The sequence below is a fragment of the Ananas comosus genome, linkage group 22, assembly GCF_001540865.1.
Source record: "Ananas comosus cultivar F153 linkage group 22, ASM154086v1, whole genome shotgun sequence".
NCBI lineage: Eukaryota > Viridiplantae > Streptophyta > Magnoliopsida > Poales > Bromeliaceae > Ananas > Ananas comosus.
The window spans coordinates 3,773,873-3,793,987 of record NC_033642.1 but is presented as its reverse complement, the minus strand read 5'-3'; the positions used below and the strand labels follow the sequence as shown (position 1 = coordinate 3,793,987).

Below are 20,115 nucleotides of genomic sequence, written 5' to 3'. Positions count from 1 at the left end.
GTGCACAAAGGCGCTGCGACGCTCGCAACCAGCGAAGAACGCGCGCGACGACGAAAACGAGCGAAATCGGCGAATTCTTTGTAGAGAGAGAAAAGCCCTAGAGAGAGAGAGAGAAAATGATGCAAGGTTGCTTCTCTGGGCTCTAGCACACTCCAGCAAGCTCCAAGAGTCGTGCTGGGATCAAATAGGTAGGCACAAGATGTGAAATGACCAATTTGGCCCTGCTATCACGAATCTGCCAGCTTGTACCGGTACAAGGTAATGGCTGTACCGGTACAGCAAGCAGAAAATGCTGAAATTTCGCAGGTCAATGCATTTTCTTATATTTTGCATTCCAATCACTCTCAAACTTGTCCAAACACTTGTTCTAACCTTTTAGAACATGTAAGAGTGATCCACACACCATTCCACACACTCGAACTTCGCAATTTGCAAAAGTTCAGTGTATTACAGTTGCGAAATAGAGAAATTCCCTACGTGAAGGTTCGGTGGAGCAATCACGATGATCGCGAGGCCACCTGGGAACTCGAGGATCTGATGAGAAAGCACCATCCTCATCTATTTGAGGAGTAAGGTATGGATTCAAGTTAAAGTTGAGAGTTAAGTTAGTTTCGAGGACGAAACTCCTTTTAAGGAGGGAAGGATGTAAGGAAGTGAATTCTCAAAATCCGAGAGTTGTACTTCGTCCAGGATCGACTATTTGTCGAGTGAGTATCCTTCGAAAAAGCTAAAGATGTCCAAAACATAAAAAGTGCATTGGAAACGTGTTCGCGAGAGCATATAGTGCAAAACCTGCACTGGGCTGAAGTTGCTCTTAGGGACCGGTCCCTGACAGGGAGAGACCGGTCCCCGAGGCTGGTGGTTGCTGGGGATCCTTGATGCAACCGGTCCCAGGCTGAGGGGACCGGTCCCCGTGTGCGACGCCAGCGAGAGAAGCCAAAGTTTGGCTGTCCCGAAAATCGAGCTCTCGGGAACCGGTCTCTCAGGCAGGAACCGGTCTCCCGAGGACCGGTCTCTAAGGGAGAGACTGGTTCCCGAACGCGTGATGTCTGGGGAGGCTCTCGGGGACCGGTCCCAGGTCGGGGGGACCGGTCCCTCTGGGCAAAAAATGCCCAATGAGTGCAGTGCAAGGGATGGAAAGTAGAGGGGCTTTTATGCAAAATGGCATTAATTAGAGAGTATAGAGAGAGAGAGCTCTCCCCCTCTCTCATTTTCACCCTCCCTCACACTCTCGTTTTCACTCATCTCTCTTTCTCTCTCTAGAAGAAAAGGAAGGAGAAGGAAAAAGAGGAGAAGAAGAAGAAGAAGAAGAAGAAGAAGAAGAAGAAGAAAAGGAAGGAGAAGAAGAAGGAGATCAAAGGGAAGGCTTTGGACATCTCCACCTCCCTCTCCTCTTCTCTTGGAGCTAACCCAGAGGTAAGCTCTTAAACCCTAACATGTAGAATCTAGGGTTTTTGGATTTTAAGCTTTTGAAGTAGGGTCAAATGGACCCCTAGCACCATTGTTGGTGGATTAGAGGGCTAGGGTTTCAAAGTGTAAATAGCAAGATGGAACCCTAGGGCTCCAAAATGAGGTTTTTTGGTAAAGTATGAGATTGATCTCATTTGAGGCCTTATAAACCTAATTGCTAGGTGTCCAAACGCGGGGGCGAAGTCGAATTCACGTTTCGTCGAATGAATATAGAGCTATTAGCAAAATACGGCCGATTTAGCATTGTTTTGGACCAAGACGGCCAAGACTTCGTCGTAAAGTTCGCCGAAGAGCGTTTCTAGAACCTCTACATCAAGAAAAGGTGGGGGGTGTCATCCCGAAGCAACTGAACTCCTTTCTATGTCTTAGAATAACGCATAATTTTCATCTCTTGCATGTTGCATTGTAGGATCCTATAGTGCTAAAGAAAAGAGATGAGCTCGATGGTTATGTAGCGACATAGAGAGTGGCATCTAAATGTTTAAAGAACACATTGAGTAGCATTAATGTAGTGTATTGACACTAGAGGTTTATGGACCTAGGGACAAGTGGATCCTTTAGAAAATGCCTTGTGGACAAAGAACTTAGTAAAGCTAAGTATCCTCACATGGAGAGGATGTAAATGAGTTTTAATTGAGATGTTGGCCCTAGTTCGTAGGGTATCCTCACTTGGAGAGGATAGATCGAGCTCACGGTCTGTTATTTGGGGTGGTATAGCCATCCATATCCTCACATGGAGAGGATTGTCGTCGAGTACTCCGGAGTGTCGGGCGATTAGGACCACATGAAGGTCCGCAGACAGTCCCAGGTTTGGGGGCACATGAAGCTCCCTTGCCCAATACGGGATGAAAATGTGAGTTGTAGGCGGGCCCAAGGGTTTCGCCACAGATTGGGTAATGAACAGTTAACAATGTCATTGAACATTATCATTCGAACATGGATCGAATTCGTTAGCATGATAGTAAACCCTTACTATATGATGCATGCATTCATTATATATGATTATGGGCATAGTAGCATAGTTTCCTTTATGCCTTTACAGCTTTGAGATATCTATCTACTATTTGTGCCTCGTTGAATGTGTATGTTTAGAATTTAAATTCTTGGATAAATTCTTGTACACATTCCTGTTGTTGAGCCTTGGGCGGACAGGGGAGGTGCTGTCCGTTCGGCGGTCCGCCCGCCGCGCCCGAATCGTGCCAAATTGGTAGTTGTTTCGGGGCCGGCCGTGACATCACGGGTTGGAGTAAACCCGAGGACGGTCTTAGCGGGAGGCAGTTGAGGGCCCGCGATGATGGACTTAATGTAGGCAAGTTAATGTAGCGAAACCCCCGGGTTAGTCGTGAGATTAAAGAACAAAGAAATAAGATTAAAGAATAAAGAGTAAAGAACAAAAAACTTGCATACTTGCATGATTTACGTTGAGCATACTTCTTGCTTTATTATTCAGGCGTATTAGTATCATGATTATAGTTTGGTTACTATTCTGCTTATCCTTTCTACTATGCCTGAGTTAGTTCTAGTGAGAAAGTCGGTGAGATTGGGGCCGAACCCACTGGGAACTTTGTTGTAGTTCTCACCCACTATTCCACAGAGCCGGGACCGAGCGAGCCGGCGAGCGATCGCGGTAAAGGTATAGCACCCTAGACAGTGGCTACCCGAGTCGGGCTTTACATTTTGTTAGTAGTATACCCTTTTATCATCTTTTGTATTTGATGATTTAAGATGTTGATGTATGAAGCAAAGAAAGAAAAGATTGTAAAGTTTATTTTGAGCAAATGTGATGTAAAAGAAATGATGCAAGCAATGTAAAGAATTATGAATATGAGGTTAAATGCAATGTATGTGATCAAAAGTAAATCATAGTACTTGTGTAGATGTTTAGTTTCCTTTCTTCCACTCATGGCTATTGCTTACCCTTGTGTAAGCCATTTGTGTATGTTTCCGCTAGTGCACTTCTTGTTTGAAAATGTACAGGTGATGAGCCTTGGGCGGGCAGGAAAAACTCTGTCCATTCGGCATCTGTTTGACGTGATCGGGCCGGCCCAAATTGGTATCGGTCCCGGACCGTGACAGTGTCGTCCCTTCCTTTCTCTTCCTCGGCTGCTTCTTATCACCCTCCTTTTCTCTTCCTATGCTCTCCTCTCTCTCTCTATATATATAAAAAAATAGAGCCGGTGATCTTTTTTCCCTTTTTCGTTCCCGCGTGTGCGAAGTTGGGATTGTCTCAAAGGAAAGCTTCAAGATGGGTGTCACGTGTGCCACGCAGCGCCCATCCAAAGCATCTTCAAATTACTTTCTTCAGACATTATGTCCAGAACACGCGGCGCCCATTCAGAGCGTCCCTAAATTACTTTCTTTGGATACGATGTTCATAAAATTTTTGCATGGAGAATAGGCGTTCGTAGTTTAGGGTTCTCAACTATTTGCACTTTTTTACTTTATTCCCAGTTAAGTTCATAATTTTTTTGACTTCATTATAATTAGATATCATCCTTTGAAAGCGGTGTTGCTCCACGAAAGTTTTGTGTAGCGCCAGCTAAATATAGAATTTAAACTCAAATTTAAATTCAAATTCAAACTTTAAATTTTAATTTTAACTTTAAATTAAATTTTAAATTAAAAGCTAGATTTTTGCATTCAAATTTTAATTTTAATTTTTTATTCAAATTTAATTTTAAATTCTAATTTTGAATTTAAATTTTAAATTTAAGTTTCATTTTGGTTTCAAATTTACAATTTTAATTTTAATTTTTAATTCAAATTTAAATTCTAACTCAGATTCGAATTGAAATTTAAATTTTGTACTTAATTTTAAAATTAAGTTCACATTTTGAATTCAAATTCTAAATTAAATTTCTAACTTTGATTTTGAATTTCAAATTCAAAATGTTAATTTGAGTCCAAAGTTCAAATTGAACTTTAGATTTGAAATCAAATCTCAAATTCAAATTTATATTTGAATTCAAATTTAAAAATTAAGTTCAAACCATCGAATTTGCTTTTAAATTCAAATTCAGACTTCGAATTCAAATTTTAGATTCAAATTCACATTTTGATTTGAAATATCAATTCAAATTCACATTTAGATTTTGAATTCAAAATTTTAATTTCAAATTCAAATTTAAATTCAAAGTCAGATTTTGATTTGAAATATCAATTCAAATTCACATTTAGATTTTGAATTCAAGATTTCAAATTGAAAATTTGAATTCAAAATTTAAAATATAATTCCGATTTTGAATAAAAATTATAAATTCAAATTTAAAACCTAAAATTAGATTTTGAATAGAAATTTAAATATCAAAAGCAAAATTCAAATTCAATTTCGTGGTCAAAATTCAAAATCTGAATTTCAGTTCAAATTTCTATTTCAGTGTTAAATCAAAATTGTATCTTTAAATTCAAATTCTAAATTCTAATTCCAGAATATTAGTTTAAAATTAAAATTAAAATTTTCACTCAGAATTTGAATCCTAAAATTTGAATTTAATTTTTGGGACGAAAGTGAAAACTATGCAAAAAAAAAAATTTAGGAAAAATCGTGCAAATTAAGTTTGGGGACCAAAATTGACCTCCACAAGAAAGCCACGCAAGTGCTGGTGTGGGGTTCTATTAATTTTAGCGCTGCTTCTAACAATTGGAAATTAATTGCAATAAAATCAAGAGGTTTCCTCTTTTTTGCTAAAGCAATTCGTGTTCGCATACATCTCATGGGTGTGCCTAAACGTAGTGGTCTACTCCATGACCTTTGGCACCTAGGCGCGGGCATCAAGCATGTCTTTTTAGATAGTACATTTCTATCTAGTTTGGCTTGTTTGTTTGCATTTTAAGCTACAAATGAGACAATTACCTACATATGTTTTGTATAGGATTGAACATATGATTTGGACTAGCAATTTGATCACAAAACTTAGTATTGTGCCACCAGACCCAAGATCGGGATACCTCTTGTCAACTTCTATGTCAATGCAATCCGGCCATTCCCGATCTCGTCCTACTTAATCCTACCTTGGGCCGTGCAATCCAGGCCATTCCCGATCTCTTGCTCTACTGAATTCTATCCTGAACCGCAAACACGCTCCTATGTTCTCTCATAAGTTTAATTTGTACACCCTAACGAGCGATATCCTTCTTCATAATTCTCTAGAAACTGATAAGCATACTTTAAACTCCACACGAATTTGAATCTACCATTCTCTTTCTCAAGAACAGGCTTTAGTTTGATAGTTTGATTTAAGCATATTATATTTATAGCAATTCTTGAATTATCGGTCTAATAAATTTAAATTTAAATTTAAAAGTTGATTTTGCCGAGGGATGTAATCTGGGCAGTGCCAACCCAAATTTTTCATCCCGAAACGGGCCACAAGGTAGCTTAGCCTGGCCCAAATTCAAATATGGGCCGAGTCAGGCCACCTTTTTGGGTTATGGCCCAGCACGGCCCGCATCCTGAACTAGGTTGGCCACGGACTCACCTATTTTACTATATTTTTTTTATTTTTTAAACTTTGTCAATTGATTTTATAAAATATATTTATAGTTTTTCATTAGATAAATAAGTTTTGGATGATTTTTTAAAAATTTATTTAAAAATTTAAAATATTTTAATATTTTTTGAAGAATAAATTTAAAAAAACTAAAAAAACATATTAGAAAAAAATAAAATAAAATAAAAAAAGGGTGGGCGGCGGTACTGGTAGATGGACCGGACGCCTTGTCGCCTGACATGCTGATTGGGCCGTACCGGGTCCCGGGCCGAGAGTCTGTCGCCCCGCAGGACCAGCACCAACCGATGGTGCTGTCCATTCTGTGTTGGGCTGCAGGCCTGCAGGAATGGCCCATCATGGCGTGCTGCGCCGGGCCGGCCAATAAATAAGAATATTTTGAATCAGCCTATTAAATTATACATTAATTATAACGAGTCCGTACATTGCACAGATTTTTTTTTTTTTTTTTGCCAGTATTTGAGTATTAAGGGTGTTGATAATAACAATAAAATAATCTCATTTAGAAATTCCAGGCTAAAGAATTTCAAATAACTTAATTCAAACTTTAACAGAATCACACAAGTATGACAAACTTCAGAAACAGAAAATAAGTAATGAAAAAAAAAAGAGGAAAAGAGAATCTTCAAACTATTGGTAAACCAGAGAGACTCCCCTTTATTACAATATATATACACACCTCGAAACTAAAGACCGACGAGAAAAACTGGTAGATCACTTTAATCCACATCTACCTCACAAATATATCAACATTATTACCGTGAAGATCAGAGAGCTTTAACAGTGTCCGCAAGGCCACAAGCCATCAGCACTAAAGAAAAGGAAAGAGTCAGACCAGACCCTTCTACTGATCGATCAAGTTGGTGCTGGCGGCCTCCATCATCCCATTCCGAACTTGCTCGGTGACATCCCTCACGTGACCGGGACCGTGGGGGATGAATACGGTGGTATTCTGAGACGAGTTGCCAAGATCCTTCAGGGTGTCGAAGTACTGCGTGACCATAATCAGATCCATCACCTCCTTGGCGCTCGTTCCAGACACAGAGTGTGAGAAGTTGACGATGTTCTCTCTCAGGCCGTCGGTTATGGCCTGGCGCTGCTTCGCCACTCCAACACCAGCCAGATACTTCGCCTCTGCTTCTGCTTCGGCTTTCTTCACCAGAAGAACCTTCTCGGCTTCTCCCTTGTAAACACTAGCGAGCTGAAGCCTTTGGGCTGGATAATGGATTAGGATGAAAAGAGTTTTAAAAAAAAAGAAGCATAGAACACACAGAGAGTATCGAAAAGCTCGTAACAATAATCAATCCCATGTAGTATGTGCGACAGAAGTTCATTTCCTCGAAAGAAATGATTCTATACAAGCCAAAACTTTCCCATCTTCGTGACCTTCTTCAGCAACTCCGAAAATGGAATTAGCATCCAAACTGTTGTTAGCGTTCATGAGAGAATGTACAATCATTTTCAAATCCATAGCAAATAAAAAAAACGATCACAACCAAACAGGCAATCTATTAAACAAAATACCAACTATTTTTTACAAACTATTTACTTCTAATAGATGAATTATTTAACTTTTCTTTTTCACTTGACAATGCCTGTAGATAACAACAAGGTGAGTAATTAATATTTACTATTTCTTTCCTTGCTTTATCTAAAAATTAGGCCTAATATGGAAAGCCATCGCCGAAATGTATCTGTTTTCATGGTATAAAGGGCACAAAATAGAATTTTTTTTATAAATAATCTTACTGATTTTTATAATTATAAAAAGTCTTTTAAAAAAAATAATTTGTAAAAATAGACCTCTAATATATTAAATTGAATTTTTTAAAAAATAAATAATATAGGCGGTGAATGAGTTACCGCATTTAAATGCGGCGAATCATTCACCACTTTTATAACTCCTAATAATATTGTACAGAGACATAAAAGAAGGAAGAAAAGGAATAGAAGAGGGAAGAAAGCGGTGAATGGTTTACTGCTTTTTAAAAACGGTGAACCATTCACCGCTTTTATAGGACAATATTATACTTTAGAGTTCTTATAATGTATATAAGAATAGTCTAATGGGCATTTTGGATATATTTCTTTACTTAATAACTTCTTCTTCAATCTTCAATTCTTAATAATTATATATAATAATTAATTAAAATAATATTTACCCGCTGCGAAGCGTGGGCCCTATACTAGTATAATAGTATATATCCAGCATCTAAACAAATCTACAAACAAAAAAAGTAGTAATATTTGCAAAATAAAAGGAAAAAAAAAAAAACCCAGTATATATGACATATGTCACTAAAAACTAACATCAAAAGTAAAAGGATTCCATCTACAAATTAAACACGATGTCCTTGTGTCATAAAATCCAAAATTCAACTCGAGTCCCATAGGCTATGCTACATATTAGAATTAATATACATGGTGAGCTGTCCTTATGGCGTGAAATCCAAATTTCAACCTTGAGAGTGTAGGTTATGCCACATAGAGCAAAATTCAAAATCAATATATTCACAAACGTGACATACCAAGCTATAATCTAAAAGGATTTCCTAAAAGACATAATTAGCGATTATATTCCAACAATACCAAGTAATCAATTGTGGTATATCTTTATGGTGTATCAGCATGATAAACAACAGAATTGCATTTTTGTCTTATAAATAAATTTAGTAAAGATGAAATTGACAGGACAAATATTCATTATAATTGAAATTTAATCAACTTCAAGACGAAGGAGAATACCTGCATTTATCTCATTCATTGCTTTACGCACCGAGGGATCAGGTATGACATCAATTATGAGTATCTGCTCAATGTTATAGCCATATGCTCCCATCACCTGATTTTTTTTTTTTTTCATTGATAAAATGTCAAACAAATGGCAGATGAAAGAAATATTGACAGTGCAACCAGTAATCATATGCGAAAAAATAACGATCATATCTAATTACCAACTTAAAATAATCTTAGCCAACGGATAAGTTATTGAGGTTGCTACTCAATAGCAATATCAAAAGCAGATTTTATCAAATCATTGGTAACAATTTTGCAGAAAAAAAAGGATAGACTGGGTGAATGAAAAACCAAAGATAAAAAAGTAAGTGATCTTAATTCCAAACGTAGGAAAAAGACTTTATGGGCTAGGGCATTAGAAGACTCATCTGCACAACCAACATCAACAAATAATAAAGCAGCCAAACCCTACAAGGTTAAAAGAACCTAAAAAATGGAGAATATAAGGATTCCTTTGTATCACAAGTCTATACCTAGATCCATCATTACAGATGAATAACACTGAATATACTTACAAAGAAAACAAATTTGCAGATTGCAGATTGTAAAATGTGGACTTCAGCATAATTCCTGGAAAACTTAGTGCATGGAAATATCACTAACAAAAGGTCCATAACTACCTTTTCAAGTTCCTCAAGAACAGCTTTTGCCACTTCTCCTTTCTGCTCAAAGAGCTCATCCAGATTCATTCTCGGAACAAGTGCTCGGACCACTAATTGTGAACAAAACAATCATCGTCAAAACAAGACATTACTACTGAAGTTAGACACAATCAACAATCATAGAATTTACCATCAAATACATATGCCTGAATTTGTTCTTGGGGATTTTGCAACTCATAGAATGCGTCATCAGCACTTTCTTTGACAATTCGATACTGAATTGAGCAGAGAAGCTGAACAAACACATTATCCTGTGGCAAGTAAACATATCTAATCAAGTCATCCAGCAAATAACTATGCGTGAAAAGAAGGATTAAAATAGCAGGAAATATTCAGTAACTGGGATGTGCAAGTAAGAACAATGATGAAAGAATAGCACAACTTAAGAGGCCTCATTTCAGACTAGGTTCAGCTGTACTTGCATCCTAAAATTTGTGAACACAGAACTTATTAAGTGTAGTACACTAAACTTTTGCAAAATAGCCAAGTTCCGGTGAAAAGTAGTATTTGATACTATTTAGATAGTTCTGATAGTTTTTGAGAGATGTTACAGTGTTTTCGGCATGCAAACACACGAAAACGGAGCTCGGAGTGCAAAATCTACAAAACTGAAGGTTTGTTGCACGTACCGGTACTGAAAAAATAGAGTACTAGTACTCAGTAGTGAGATTGGCTAGGAGAGCTCTTAGTTTTACAGAACTTAGAAGTACTGGTACTGAAGTTGGTGTACCGATATTGAAGTTCGAGTACGATACGCAATAGAAAAGTTGGCAGATTCGAAGTTCCGGTTCTGGCAAACTTCCTTGGGATACCAGTACACAAGGGATGTATTGGTACTAATGGTTGGGTAACGGTAATCAGTTCCGTGAGACTTAAAATTGCCTAACTTCCAGTTTCTCTTGTTTGGAGGGCCAGCAAGGATTTTGTTGCCTCTATTTAGTAGCCCCTCACTCCTCTCTCTTCTCTTCATTCTTCCTCTACAAGAGAAAGGTCAAGTATTCCTTTCCTCTCCATCTTCCTCTTCCTCTTCACTTATTTCTCTCAATTTCCTTACTCATTTTCTTCTTCTTCTTCATTATCCTTTCTTCTAGGAGCTTCAACCAACCATAGGTTTGGACTTGGAGGTTGAGGCTTGATGGGGAACTGGGTCTTTTTCGAACTTATACTCATCATCAGGACCGTATTCAGAATATTTGGTTGGACAATGGACTGGAACTAAAAACCTGACTTGAATCTTAGCCTGATTCACATTCGGTGGATTGATTTTGGAAGTTTTATTAGACTAGGATTTTTATTTGAAAGTTTTAGTTTCTTTGGATTTAGATTTCGAATTCTATTCCTTTTTAGAACTCTGTTCTGAATTCCACTATGACAAATTGTTTAATTTTCTTTTCAAGACTCCTAGTCTAATAAAACTTCCAAAATCAATCCACCGAATCTGAATCAGATTCAGATCTAAGTAAGGCTTCTAGCATTGGTCCATCGTGCAACCAAATATTCCAAATACAGTCNTTCTTTGGATTTAGATTTCGAATTCTATTCCTTTTTAGAACTCTGTTCTGAATTCCACTATGACAAATTGTTTAATTTTCTTTTCAAGACTCCTAGTCGTGTTCTTAGTCGTTTTAACTTATATTTTATAAATAAGGATCAAGACTCTATTGTAATGTATACTTTCGATTAATGAGAATTAAGTGATTTGAATTCCTCGTAAGTTCTAATGAACCGACTAAGATTTGAAGATCGAAAGAAGTAAAACCAACTCACCCGCGTGCTTACGATGGATCCGACCCAACGGAAACTCAAAGGTATGATCTTTCTCTAACCAATCTCTTATTTAAGTTCGAATTTCCGGATTTATCATTTATTTCTTTTTAGTTTGATTTCTAGGAATCGCTCGATCCATATTTTTAGGCAATTCTCGAAAACCTCTAAACTCCCTTAACTGTCGTACATCAGATTTGGTATCGGGGACTTGGTTTTATCATGACGACCCAATTAGGAACCAAAGTGCAAGACCTTAAAACTCGAACAACTACTTTAGAAAATCAAGAAGCTAGAGATCATGCCCAAAATGGGGATAATACTGTCTAGAGAACACCACAAATTGGTGAAGGGTGTAGGGCGCGCACACCACTAAATAGAAAAACCTATAATGGTGAGTCAAGCCAAATTGTAATAGTTATTCCACATGCACACAGGAAACCGCCACTACATCCTATGTTCAAATAGGCCAAAAGCGACATGATGTAGACGACATTTGGAGACATAACCCGTAAGGTTAAGGTAGGCATCCCTTCTTTTGATGGACAACTTGATCCAAAAGCCTTCACTGATTGGTTAGTTGATATCGAGCAGTACTTTGATTGGTATGGACATATTTGATAACCGTCATGTTAGGTTTGCTATGGTGAAGTTGGCCGGCGCCACCAAGCAATACTGGATTGGTGTGAAAAGACAACTTGAGTGGCTAAGGCAAAATCTTATCACTTTGTGGGCAGAGATGAAAGCTAAGCTTACTGGAAATACCTACCACCAACCTGCAACGCCTTTACAAGCAATTGTTTTCTTTTACGCCAAGGGTCACTTTTTGTGGCCGAATGGCTCGTTTCAATGAATTGAAACTTCAGGTTGATGTTCAAGCCTAAACCCTAAACCCTAAACCCTAAAACCCTAAACCCGAAATTTTCTACCTATTTTTCTTATGAATTTTGAAAAATTTTGATATGTGAACTTTTAGAGATTTTGACGACTGGAAAACTCTCTTAGGGTTAGAAGAAAAGACTAAACAACTTGATTTGGGGAAACAAAGGGTTATCACCGACTATTTGGTGTGTGTGACCTAACGAAAACTGGTGAACTCCCCTATGTCATTTACTTCTCTATTGATTTCAATTCCTTGATAAACATGACATTGTAAACTCTTATTGAATATCCACAACATGGCATTTACATTATATGCATGTTAGTGGTATATCTCACATTGTATGCCTTCTGGTTACTTTGTCTGGAGCATGCTTAAACATGGGGTACTACATGCTTCTACATCATGTTGTCAAGTTAAGATAAACAAACTTTTCACTAAATATGGACATTTAATGACATTACTTGTTCACCTAACTTTTAAATAACATATTGAGACAAAATAGTAGAGTTGAGAGCTCTTATGCGACTATAGGTCAAGCACTTGGGAATTATGACCTTGAGCATTACGCATCGGACTATAGCTTGCAAGAGCCAAACTTATATGCTTATCTAGCATTTGCTTGTTAGAGTCACTCCCAACAATCCAAGATCCTCCGAAGGTAAAGCCATTGTTACTACGATTGCCCTTGCTTTTTCGGCGCCGATTGGGCGACAAGTGGGAGGAACAACTTCATATGTGGAGCGCTGAACACTATCCATGAGGCACAACGAAGGGTAGTACAGTGCTATGTGTAAGTCTTTGAGAGATTAGGTAAAACATTGAAATTTGAACATCATAATATAACTTGATGCATAGTTGATAGTTGAGAGCACATATCCTTTACTTCATGTACATAGAAGCATGATAACAGTACATGGTTATAATTTCTTTATTACAATTATTGTTATTTCCAATTTTCCTTATTACTCATGCATTAGTTGACCTAGTGGTGTAGCGCACCCCTCTAGACGGCGGCACCCACTAGGGACTATTTTATATAGTTCTCACAACCATTGATGTTATCTTTTTCAGAGCCTTCTAGAGTGGGGGAGACCCGGGATGCGGCAAGGGTTTTGCTTGATAACTACAGCCGTCCCGCCCACTTGGTCAACATAGAGGTTGTCCCTATTTCATGTTTTGGGAGAGTTGTTGGGAGATGTTGATGTACAAATTAAACTTAGACAATTTTATGTATTCATTTTGGAAGACATGTATTACAGTTGTATCTTATTTTACTTGTATTAGAGTTATATTCCCTTGGGAGTTATACTTATGTTGGGATGCAGTCATTTGGGGTTAATGATGTATGGTTATAAATGTTAAATACTTTAAGCTTAGCTAGTTGTGGTCAATTATGCTTGTGATACCCAACTATTATTGTAATTATCATATCTTGCTAGAGGTTGATTGACTGTAGACACTTCATGTGTGCAGAGGTGACCTTGTACACACAGCAGGTCCGTGCACGTACTTGGGTTAGGCTTCCACTATGGCTTGAGGTGTGACATGAAGTCTAGGGCATGTTTGTTTCACCGAAACTGGACTTTAGGTTGAAGTAGACTTTGGGTTGAAATAAAGTTCGGTGAAAACTACTTTTTTGCTATTTGTTTTGTAGTTATGGAAGTGAAGTTTCATTAGTTCCGCTGTTTATTTGGTAGGAAGTGTATGATGTAAAACTATAATTTATATATAAATAATAAATAATTTAATAAATAAAAATAATATAATTATATTTTTATATAATTAAAATTTAATTTAAAACAACTAAATTATTATTTATACTTAATTAATCAATTTTTATCATATTTTAATTGTACAAATTAAATAAAGAAAATATTAAAACTTAACTAATCAATTTTTAACATATTTTAAATATACCAACTGAATAAAAGAGTAATTAGTACCATAATTAAATATATTTAAATATAACTATTTTTACCTAGTATATTATTTTATTATTTTCTCTTTACCTCCCTTCACCGTAATTGACTTTGGCCCATCGTGGGCCGAAGTTAATTACGCTATTTCAGGTTAACTCGAATTTCGACCGTAACATTTTTACGGCGAACCAAACAACGGAGGTGATCGTTTATGGCAAAAACGACTTTCCCTCTCTCCACTTCCACCCCACTTCCACCCAAACAAACATGCCCTATCTCCTATACGTTTTCTTCAAGTTCAATTTCCCTTGCGGCTTTACATTGCTAGTTAGCACAAAAAAAATAATAATAAAATAAAACAAAAAACAAAAAAGGTTTTTACATAGCCAATTGAGAAGCCCAACTTATCAAGTAATCACCCAAATCAAATATGTTGTGTTAATTTAACACAATCTATATGTTCTTCTTTCTGTTATTTTGTTTCACTTAGGTCCAAATGTTTCCCAATTACTTCCCCTAAATGAACATGCACCGTAGAGTATGATGTATAGCCCTCAGCTGCATATTGGAAGTGCTTTAGGTGTGATAATATATAAGAAAAACTTATGCCGCTAAAGGATAAAAGATAAGCATATCATCTGTCTTCAGTCATGGATTTCTTGTCCCCTTATTCCAATCTGTTATATATTTCGATTCAAAATAAAATCCCAATTCAAATAATTTAGACCCAATACCATCGAAGTCCAAAGCCTCCACCCAAAATAACAATTAAAAAACCAGGAACAAAATTTCTGTGGGATGCATCCGTTTGATATGAACCCTTCCCAACTGCCAGATGACATTCATCATGAATCTCAAAGCAGGACTGAGTGCGACGACATTCATCATTAATATCAAAGCAGGACTAAGTGCTATCCAACAGTAGGGAGGAGTGCGCTCCAGCAGAATGAGTCCCACAATTTTTTTTTGTTCCACAGCCCTGTTTCTCCCATTTCTTATACACAAATATTTGGTTATGTGGACAAAAAAGAAATTACTTATTAAGCAGACATTGTCTTTGGATAAGTAATGTTTTAAAACACATGAAAGAAAAGAAAATCATCCCACTCATCCAAGGATTTCAATGCTGAGGCACAAGGTCATGCTGAGCATTTGTCGGCACAATACAGCACAGTGATTGCTATGCCAATGTGTTCCACCGAATAGCACGAAACTGACAACACGCTTTGGTAAAACAAAATTTATTTTCATTGGCACCAGTATATTCTAATTGCTCTTTTAAAGTATTTTTTATCCGAAGTCTTTTGTAGATATAATCACGCGCTAAGTTTTGGGGGAAAAAAAAAAAAAAAAGGATTTTGAGCCATGCAATCAATATGGAGGTTGCATCGTGTCGGGAGCTTGTTTGCTACAGCACCATAGGCATAGCATAACTAATGCCGATAATCACCTAAATCCTTAAATTTCATCCACAACAACTTTTCTTAAAAAAAAAAAAGAAAGAAAAATCCTCTTTGAAGGAAAATAATATTTTCAATAACAAATAATCGACGAAGAAAGGATGGTATAAAAAGGCCGCCTCGTTCATCCAATCCAATATCCAATACATATATAGAATCAAAATGATAATAAAACAACGACGTGGAAAAAGATCGATCACAATCAAACAACGAAAGGGGGTTGGGGGGGGGGAAGGAAACCTTGGTCTTGGTCTCGACGCGGACTTCGAGGGAGCAGACGCGGGTGGAGAGAACGCCGGCGAGGCACTCCCCGGCGAAGGGGTTGAAGAAGTTCAGGCCGGGGGACGCGAGGCGGAGGAAGCGGCCCCACTTCTCCACCACCCCGACGCTCGCCTGGTCGATGCACGCGCCGAACACGAAGTACGCGCTCACCATCGCCTCCGATCCTTCTCTCCGCGATCTCGATCTGTCTGTTCGGCGAGGGCTTCGAAAATTTCACGCCGCTCGTCGAATAGGGAATGGGGAATGGGGAATGGGGAATGGGGAATGGGGGGCAGGGCAGGGCGGACGACGACGGGCTTTCTTCCTTTATATGTGCTCGGGAAACCAGCTGGGATGAAACCGTTTGAATCTGCGGATGGACGACGCGTGCATCTCCCTCAGATACAAAGATTACTGATAATAATAAATAAATAAATAATAATAAATAATAAATAAATAAAATAGTTACTTAATTAATTAATTAATTATTGTCTATGCATCTATATATATTTAAGCTGCGTTTGGTACCCAGAATATCTCGGAACAACACGAGATATTCTCCGAGTTGTAACCAAACGGTAGAAGAATAAGGAGGAATGACTTATTCCGATCAAAACGAGTCGTTCTGGGTTATTCTGGAACAACGTTAAAAATTATTCCTAAGTGAACTGAGAACAACTTTGTTCTTCTCTTATTTTATTAGATAAATAGATATATAAATAAATATATGAATATAAATATTATTTTTATGATAATATATTTATACTTAAATTTTATTATATAATATAAATTAATTAAATTTGATATATTATTTATTTTATTAAGTTTTANAGATAGAGGGAAGATCAGGAAAATAGAGAGAATAAGAGAGAATAGGAGAGAATAAGAGAGAAACGGAGAAGAAGGTAAATTTTCATTAAACATCCTAAAAAAATCCTTCGGGGTTACACGCTGCCTTTTATTCATCATGCTGGAAATTAAAAAAAACCCTAATTCTAAATGGGCTTCCAATCCTTCCTTGCGGTCCATCAGCTCGTCGAAGTGGGCTTTTCTTCTGGGCCTCCTCCTTATGGCATAGCGGATCAAATAAATCCTTGCATCCGAAAGCAGGAATTGTCTAGACGCCTCCTTCGGCTCGCTAGTTGCCCCAACCCTTCTGTCGATTCTACACCCTTCTTCGTCGCCTCCGTCGCCCCTTCCTCTCTCAGCGCCTCTTCCCCGAGCATGGTTCCGAGCTCCGAGCACCATTTTCGAAGAATGAAGCTTCCCTACCTACGATGTGAAGCAGAGAAAAGCTAAGCCTCATCTCCCCTTCTTTATTACTCTAATTAACCTCCTCACTACTGCTCCTAATCAACTTCCTGTCTTGGCAGGTGTAACAGTTAACTGAGAACAACTTTATTTTTCTCTTATTTTATTAGATAAATAGATATATAAATAAATATATTAATATAAATATTATTTTTATGATAATATATTTATACTTAAATTTATTATATAATATAAATTAATTAAATTTTATATGTTATTTACTTTATTAAGTTTTATTATTTATATATTAATATTTAATTATTTTATTTTATATTAAGTATTATATACATAAAATCTTTTTTTCATATATTATATATATATTTTAATTTGTATTGAAATTTACACTATAATAAATTAATAAAATAAATTATTATTATATATAGTAAAATAAATTATATAAATTAAATTGTTACATAAAATATTATATTATAAATTACTATAAGAAATAATTTTATAAATAATTTTATATAAAATATACTAATATAAATTAATTATTTTAATTTTAAAATCTATTTAGACATTGTTCTACACTTTTTATCCAAACGCTACTAAGGATATCCTCGAGAATATTTTCGAATATATCCAAATATAAATTTACAATTGTTCTATCTTATACCGGAGTATCTCTTGTTCTCGGGAACAACAAAAGTTGTTCTTCAAAATTTAGTTCTCCAACAAAATGCAGCCTTAAAGCTCTAAAATAAAACTTGATAGTGGAACAAAAAAGACAAAAATCCTAGAGCTCTAAAATAAAACTTGATAAGTATAAAAACTCTCTCAAAAGTATAAAATCCAGTAGAAATCTATGTAGAAAACTAACATGCTAATTTTTTAACCCTAAATTCGAAACTCCCATAAAAAAACTTAAAAAAATAATATGAATAATACATTTGCAAAAACAATGGACGATCCCAACTTGAAGTCGTCGAGGGCTTGGTTGAAATCCACGATCTCAACGGAGAAGAGCCCACTATTGAAGAGGAACACGCGCCGCTGACGATCTCAGTGAGGAGACTCTTGAGGGCATTCTTCAAATGTTCCCTTTCTGTAGGTTAATTTTCTTTAATTTTTGAAAGGAACAAAAGACCCAATATATTAAAGTATGGTTCCAAATTAAAGTAAGAGTAAAATAGTGTTTTGATGAATTTATGGGCAATGGAGGGAAAAAAAAAAAAAAAAAAAGAGGAGGGAATGGAATGATTTTTTACCAAAACTCAACAACTTTTTATAAAAAATGCTGCAAAATGGTGTGCTCAATCAAACATACCAGCAGATTTTCATAAATGCTTCTATAAAAGTGTAGCTAAAATCTGTGTTTTGTTTTAGTGCGAGGAGGAGGTTCTTCGATGGCTCCATGCAGTAAGGATCGTCGGTGATGATGGGAGTGCTGGCGAGAAACTCAGAACAAAGGTTCATAGCTACAGTCGACGGAGCAGAAGCCGTAACCACTCGTTGACGCCACAGCTTCCATCATCTACGAAATTCTTGAACGTCGTCGACTAAATTCTTGCAGCAAAATAGAGAGAGAGAGAGAGAGAGAGAGAGAGAGAGAGAGAAAGAGAGAGAAGGGGGGGGGGGATATTAAGTGTGCAAATATTATTGCACACGTACTGATCATATATAAATGGAGTTGGTAAGTTATCCACGTACTAGACTTCCAATTAAGCGTTGAGAATTTAGCAATTTACTAATCCGAGTGTTACATGGGTAGCTATAAGATTTNATCATATAAAATATATTTTAATAAATATTTTAATAAAGAATATCATTAAATATTATATTATAAAATACATTCTTAAATTAAATTTTATCATATAAATAAAATGATATATATTATTATTAAATAAAATATATTAAATAAGTATTATATATATTTCTATATAAATTAATTATTTTAATTTTAAAATCTATTTAGACATTGTTCTACACTTTTTATCCAAACGCTACTAAGGATATCCTCGAGAATATTTTCGAATACATCCAAATATAAATTTACAATTGTTCTATCTTATACCGGAGTATCCCTTGTTCTCGGGAACAACAAAAGTTGTTCTTCAAAATTTAGTTCTCCAACAAAACGTAGCCTTAAAGCTCTAAAATAAAACTTGATAGTGGAACAAAAAAGACACAAAAATCTTAGCTCTAAAATAAAACTTGATAAGTATAAAAACTCTCTCAAAAGTATAAAATCCAGTAGAAATCTATGTAGAAAACTAGCATGCTAATTTTTTAACCCTAAATTCGAAACTCCCATAAAAAAATTTAAAAAAATAATATGAATAATACATTTGCAAAAACAATGGGATCCCAACTTGAAGTCGTCGAGGGCTTGGTTGAAATCCACGATCTCAACGGAGAAGAGCCCACTGTTGGAGAGGAACACGCGCCGCTGACGATCTCGGTGAGGAGACTCTTGAGGGCATTCTTCAAATGTTCCCTTTTTGTAGGTTAATTTTCTTTAATTTTTGAAAGGAACAAAAGACCCAATATATTAAAGTATGGTTCCAAATTAAAGTAAGAGTAAAATAGTGTTTTGATGAATTTATGGGCAATGGAGGGGGAAAAAAAAAAAAAGAGGGAATGGAATGATTTTTAACCAAAACTCAACAACTTTTTATAAAAAATGCTGCAAAATGGTGTGCTCAATCAAACATACCAGCAGATTTTCATAAATGCTTCTATAAAAGTGTAGCTAAAATCTGTGTTTTGTTTTAGTGCGAGGAGGAGGTTCTTCGATGGCTCCATGCAGTAGGGATCGTCGGTGATGATGGGAGTGCTGGCGAGAAACTCAGAACAAAGGTTCATAGCTACAGTCGACAGAGCAGAAGCCGTAACCACTCGTTGACGCCACAGCTTCCATCGTCTACGAAATTCTTGAACGTCGTCGACTAAATTCTTGCAGCAAAATAGAGAGAGAGAGAGAGAGAGAGGGGGGGGGGATATTAAGTGTGCAAATATTATTGCACACATACTGATCATATATAAATGGAGTTGGTAAGTTATCCACGTACTAGACTTCCAATTAAGCGTTGAGAATTTAGCAATTTACTAATTCGAGTGTTACATGGGTAGCTATAAGAT

General features: G+C 36.4%; 1 protein-coding gene across 1 annotated transcript; it reads right to left on the bottom strand.

Annotated features, from left to right (window-relative positions):
- On the bottom strand, positions 6,480-16,084 carry LOC109727402 (hypersensitive-induced response protein 4). The gene is made up of 5 exons (XM_020257526.1): positions 15,703-16,084; positions 9,567-9,687; positions 9,395-9,486; positions 8,724-8,820; positions 6,480-7,193 (listed from the first exon to the last, which is right to left on the bottom strand). Exons 1-5 carry the CDS (start codon positions 15,895-15,897, stop codon positions 6,823-6,825), a joined length of 876 nt encoding a protein of 291 aa, XP_020113115.1. The 5' UTR covers positions 15,898-16,084; the 3' UTR covers positions 6,480-6,822.